General features: G+C 34.8%; 1 protein-coding gene across 1 annotated transcript; it reads left to right on the top strand.

Annotated features, from left to right (window-relative positions):
- The first annotated feature begins 697 nt into the window (after window positions 1-697).
- Window positions 698-1,489, top strand: LOC116019098 (classical arabinogalactan protein 5-like). Its single transcript, XM_031259190.1, has one exon. The coding sequence runs from the start codon at window positions 809-811 to the stop codon at window positions 1,229-1,231; it is 423 nt and encodes a 140-aa protein (XP_031115050.1). The 5' UTR covers window positions 698-808; the 3' UTR covers window positions 1,232-1,489.
- Window positions 1,490-6,256: the final 4,767 nt, after the last annotated feature.

The raw sequence follows: 6,256 nt of genomic DNA, 5'->3' as shown, positions 1-6,256 counted from the left end.
ATCATCACTTAAAATATCAAATTTTACTAATATTTTTAACATGCCATTAGTCCATTACACTTAATGGGTTCAACTAGTCATCATATATTTAATATGAAATTATCATATTCTATATATATACACCAAAAACAACAACAAAAATATTAACTTAAAATTGTTAGACATCAATATGAATATTAAATATGTAATTTAACTAACATTTATAATATAAATTAAAACTGCGGACATTTTTAAAAAAATTAATATAGGAGAATAAGTCACCAAAAAGAATTCAAAAAAAAAATTAAAAATTTTATGTTCCTATTTTGCAATGGCCCACTCGAACGTGCCAATCATAACGGTAACCGGAAAATTTTTAATTAAATTAAACTAAACAACAATCAGAGTATCAGACGGTGCAAAAAATCTGTCACCGCGTTGCCCTGGCTAGCACTCAGCCGTTGGATCACTTTCCAGAACACGTGGACGGTCGACAATCAACATCGCTCGACACGGAAAAGAAGTCTTGAGTCTTGACCAGCTTGGCGTCAACCGTAGACCCGGCGCTGCTGAGTTGTCAACCAATGATTAGCTACAGTACAAAATTTAAAAAAAAATTATTTCTAAAAGACTAAAACCGACCTTGAAAAATAAAAATTGAAAAAAATCATATATTTTCTCTCTCCTTTCCCGCCTATATATTGCACCCTAAATCTTGTGCAGCCCAAGATTTCAGTCTGCCTGCAATTGGTTTGTGCAAATATATATACAATTATCTGTATCTATCGTTCCTTCTAGGGTTTGGATCTACAGCGAGAAAAGTAGAAAGATGGCTTGCTCACGAGTGATTTTTGCCATGATTTTCGCCTTAGTGGCTGGATCAGCTTTGGCTCAGGCTCCGGGAGCCTCGCCGGCTGCTTCGCCGAAGAAATCGCCTTCTCCTGTTGCATCTCCTCCGAAGTCGGTTGCGACGCCGTCTTCTCCGCCTACTGCGACTCCCGCCGCTGCTCCTACTCAGACTCCGACCGCTTCTCCCCCTACCGAATCACCGCTGCCTTCTCCACCGGCTCCCCCTACTGACGCCTCATCTCCTGCCGCCACTCCTGCTAGTACTCCTCCCTCCATCTCCGCTGCTCCCGGTTCGGCTCCCGGCTCATCTCCTACCTCTCCTCCCAACGCCGCCGCTTTGAACAGAGTCGCCCTGGCCGGATCCGCCGCCGTGGCGTTCTTCGCCGCCTCACTGCTGTTCTAGATTCTCTGATCTGCGAGTTGACTGAGTTTTCGGTCAGATTCTCACCGGAGTTCGATTATTTAGGAATTTTACCTAGTTATATATTTTTTATTTTTTATTTTCGTGTTTATTGCTCCGCTTTTTCACGGCGGCGGTGTTTATCGGTGGTGGCGATTGAGGTTGAGGACAGATTACATTACATTCTCTGCGTTGATTTGTTGTTGACTCATGGTTGTTCATTACTATTGTTATTAATATATCATTTTTATTATCATGAAATTTCTTATTTATGATTTATTATCCTTTCAATCCCGCTCAATTGTTGGAAGAGAAAAGAATTAGGGTTGTGAGAGAAGAGACTAAGATTTGAATCTCAACAGCTATAGTGTTGAGATTATGCTCAAAGTGAGCCAATTTCTTGTGTGTATACTGTATAGTCATGTTTGTTAGCCATTGAATCCCGAATTCAAACACAGTTTGATGTAAATCATAATGGAAAACGATAGGGATGAGTATGAGAGACTCAGGCAGACAGGGAGTGAATTGGAATATGTTGGTTTGTAAATGGGTAGTTTTAGGAAAGAGTAGGAGAGTTGAGGATAAGGAAGAGGTTGGGTTCACATGGGATTACAGCTGTAGGTTAGCCTTTTTTGGGTTGCAGAAGGCCATGTGCTTCGGGGGCAGAGCGCAAAAAGTGATGTGAGATTAGCGTTTCTAACGGAGATTCTTTTTGGTATTCTATTCCAACCCTAAACCCTACACTTTATTTGATTCCGTTCCAATGTCGAATGAATTTCGAGTTAACGACACGTGGGCGGTGATTACAAACCCTAACATGTATTTAGGATTGGAAAGACTTAATTGTGAAAGAGACTCATAACGGATAAAAAAATTTTAAATTTTGAAAAAGCCTATGGTGCCTTCTTATTTTATTCTAAAAAAAATATTCGAGTTATTTCCGTTACAAAGAAAATAATTATTTTGATGGGGTCTAGTATCAACTTTTTTTTATAGATTCTTATTTGTGAGACGGATTGAGTATATTTTGACGGAATACGGATAGATTAATTGATTGATTATAATTTATGAGGAAATTATAATATAATAAATCAAAATATATATATATATATATATATATATATATATATATATATATATATATGTATATATATACATATATATATATATGTATATATACAAATATACATATATATATATATACATATATACATATATATATATATATATGTGTATATATATATATATATATTTTTTATCGGGCTAATCCGTTCGGGCTATAGCCCTATCGGTTTCGGGTTTTTTCGGGCTAGCCCATCGGGTTCGGGCCCGATTGACATCCCTAGTCTGATGCCAATACCTTAAACTTAGTTTAATGTTTCTGCTTTCTGTGCACACCTATGTTCATGTTTGGTTTCAAGAAATTTCTTTATTTGGTTCCAAAGTGATTGGGTTTTCTGCAAATAGTAACAATTAGTGATTGGTTTTCTGCAAATAATGACACTTGATGATTCTTCTATGTTTGAGTTTTGTGAAGGCTAGGAGGGCATTGAGGGCTCTCAAAGGACTAGTGAGGTTGAATTGATAACAATGCTTCAAAGGATTTCATCATAGCCATTGTTGCGGAAGGAGAAGATTTCAACATGAATTGACAAAATTGCCCCTGAACTTAACACCGGTTTGACAGCTTCACTAACGGAGAACAAATTTGAGTGATAACACTAAAGTCTGGGACCACTTTATGAGACCAAAGTCATTTAGGACAAAATTGAAAAAAATCACTATAGTCGAGGACAATTTTGGGTATTAACTCTTTATATATTCCATATCCAAAAGAAATATATATTTTCAACAACATAAAGTGCACACAATGATGAGAAAACAATTGAATGCTTAAGGATTTCACAAAAATAATTAAATGTGTATACACAATTTTACAAAGTAGGTACAAGTCCTATTTTCTCAACATGATCCTTGAACTTGAATAGCATCATACCTTTAGTCAAGGGATCAACAATAATTAATTTGGTGCTGGTGTGCTCAATGACCACTTTTTAATCCTTAATACACTTCCTAATGGCCAAGTACTTGGTATATATGCTTACTTCAACTTCCACTCTTATTTTTCTTAGCCAAGAAGACCACATCTAAGTTACCATAATAAATTTTTAAGACTGCATCTATGTTGCGATACTAATCGGCATCGAGTTCAAACATGCATATTGTTTGAGTTGTACTAAGTATTGTCAACTTTGGTACAATCTCCAAAATATGCATAGTTGTACCCAACTCGTATAAAAGATACCTACTAGGCTGGTCAATTGGCACTCTCGAATTTGTTATTCGCAACGATGAATGCCTATTCCATGTTGAGCATTTGACTATCCTTGACTTATTTGAGTGGCAAGAGGCACTATCAAAAAAGAAATTATTGAAAGTTTAGGGTTAATGAATGGTAATGGAATTTGTGATTAACCATGAGTTTTTTTAAGCACTTAAAAAAAGTAGTTCAATTTTTTTACCATCAAATTTTTTTAGGTCAAGTTTTTTACTAGCCATCAAATGTGATTAATTAAGAGTCTGTTTAAAAACGTGAAAAATCGCGAAAATGACTTCCAAGAGTTATTTTTCAAAATTTTCAATGTTTAGATATCAACAAAAAATGAAGTCAACGAAAAATACTCATTTTCATACAAGGAAAAATGACCAATTTTCGAAAAAAAATATATTTCAAACTTTTTACTCGGAATACATTTTTCATATTCCTATCTCACACTCGGATCTCTCTCTCCCTCTTTGAGTGGTGTCAAATAGGAGAGTGGTCCACCATCTATTTGGTTATTGTTTGAATTGGACTAGGTAAGCCTGATTAAAATATGAATTTAGTTTATCTAGGACAAACAATAAAAATATTAGACCGACTAGTTGTCCAAAAAATTTTTAAAAAATAAGTATTTTTAAAATTTCTTTAGTTTAAACTTATTGCATTTATCAATATCCAATTAAAATATGATTTGAACTGGGCCGAACCCAAAAAAAAAAATGTCTCGGTCCACAATCCAATTTTTTTAAAAAAATATATTTTTTTTTTCTTCAATTTCTTTTGTTCAAAGTTATAACATTTATTAATGTATGATTAAATATGAATCGAGTAAGGTTGAGCCAAACAAAAAATAAAAATAAAAATTTGGCTTGACACGACTCACATTCCAATAAAAATAAACTTTTTTACTTCAATTTCTTTAATTTAGAATTATTATATTTATCAATTTATGTATTGATGATTTTTAATAAACCATGTTCACTATAAACCAAGTATTTTGGGGGAATATGTGTAGACTATTAATAAGGATATGGGCCTTTAGTATGCCACAAGCAAGCTACAAATAATTAATAAAATGGACAAACTAAAGAACAAAGTTAACTAGCCCAAATCACAGGCCCGAGCCAATGTATGTAGATTGCCTTCGGACCAAGGTGTACAAGACTTCAAAAGAAAGCATAAATCTTGTGTAAGATCGTCTCACTATGAGACATGTAATATTGTTTAGTTAAAATGTAATAATGTTTTATGAGTGCATAAAAAATATTACATTTTAATCAAAAAGTATTGCACATCTCTTGTGAAACAGTGTCACACAAGACTTACTCCAAAAGAAAATAGTTGAAAATCATAGAGAGAGTTGATAATATCTGAAATGAAAACGGACTCCCTATTTATAGTGCCTAAAGCCTCGGACTTCTCCGGAATAAATGGACATCGTTTCCCAACCCTTCTTAGCCACCCAAGTGTCCAAATCAAGGTCTGCCACATCCTTAACCCCTCCTTACATTACCAGTCGGGGGAAACCCGACCCATAGCCGAGCGCCCACAATCGAGCACAAACCACCCTCACTTTGGGTTGTCATCGCTACATCCAGCCCTACATAGAAATGCCTAGCCACATCAATCATGGCGATGGCTATGGCTAGGCGGCCCTCATCCATCCATTTTGTAACTCATTTCCTCTTTTTTACAACCTTAACCCCTTGATTCCAACCAGCTAATCCTACCTTGACTCCAAAATAATTATATCTCAACCCCTTGGGTTTCAAGTTTCAACCCAGTCTCACTTCATACATCATCCCCTCAATATTGCATCCTATCCCAAAACTTTCTGCCTTGTCCCAGTTTACATCACATCCCTCCAGCATTTGCACCTCAACCCCCTTAACATTACTTTTCAACCAAATTCGTCCCCCTAACTTTCTTCTTTTCCTATCTTGGGCCCACAACATTGCCCATGGGTTTTGATTATTCATTGGACCCAATTCATCCCTAGGCCACCACTCTTGGGCTAACCGACTTTGGACCCGGAGCTCATTTCTCTATCATAAATAATAACTATTATCATCATTAAAATAATTAATATTTTATAAGAAATAACTTTGCAATAGAGTTATTGATACAAACCTCATAAGGAGGAGTTCTCCAAGGAATTATTGCCCAAGTTGTTTTTGAATTCAATGAGAAAGAGTTTCCTTTGTTGCACACGAAATCACCCTTGAACCTCAATTCCAAGAAGGTCACAAAATCAACCCTTAATGCGCCTCAATTCAAGATCCTCAAGAATACAAATTTCGAATAAATATAGTGATTCTCTTGCAAGTCTCTCAATTCCACGACTAATAGGTCCACAATCTTAAAATCTAAGTTGGTTTGAATTCGATAAGGCCAGAAAATCAAGAACATTATTTGATAGGTCCACAAATAACAGGAAGGATTCTTACACAAGTGTAATTAAAGAAAATTTTTAGGAATTTCATTGATAACTTGAATATTTTAAAATTAGAATACATGCAACCCCTTTTGTAGGTGAAAGTGGAGCGTTAACTAGTCCTATCTATAGTAGGAAAAGGAATAAAGAATCATTCTAAAAGCCTAGTAAAATTCCCTCTAAAATCTATATATATATATATATATATATATATATATATATATATATATATATATATATATATATATATATATATATATATATATATATA

This window comes from Ipomoea triloba, chromosome 5 (assembly GCF_003576645.1).
Source record: "Ipomoea triloba cultivar NCNSP0323 chromosome 5, ASM357664v1".
Taxonomy (NCBI): domain Eukaryota; kingdom Viridiplantae; phylum Streptophyta; class Magnoliopsida; order Solanales; family Convolvulaceae; genus Ipomoea; species Ipomoea triloba.
The sequence above is the reverse complement of the archived record's forward strand: the minus strand, read 5'-3'. Positions and strand labels throughout refer to the sequence as shown.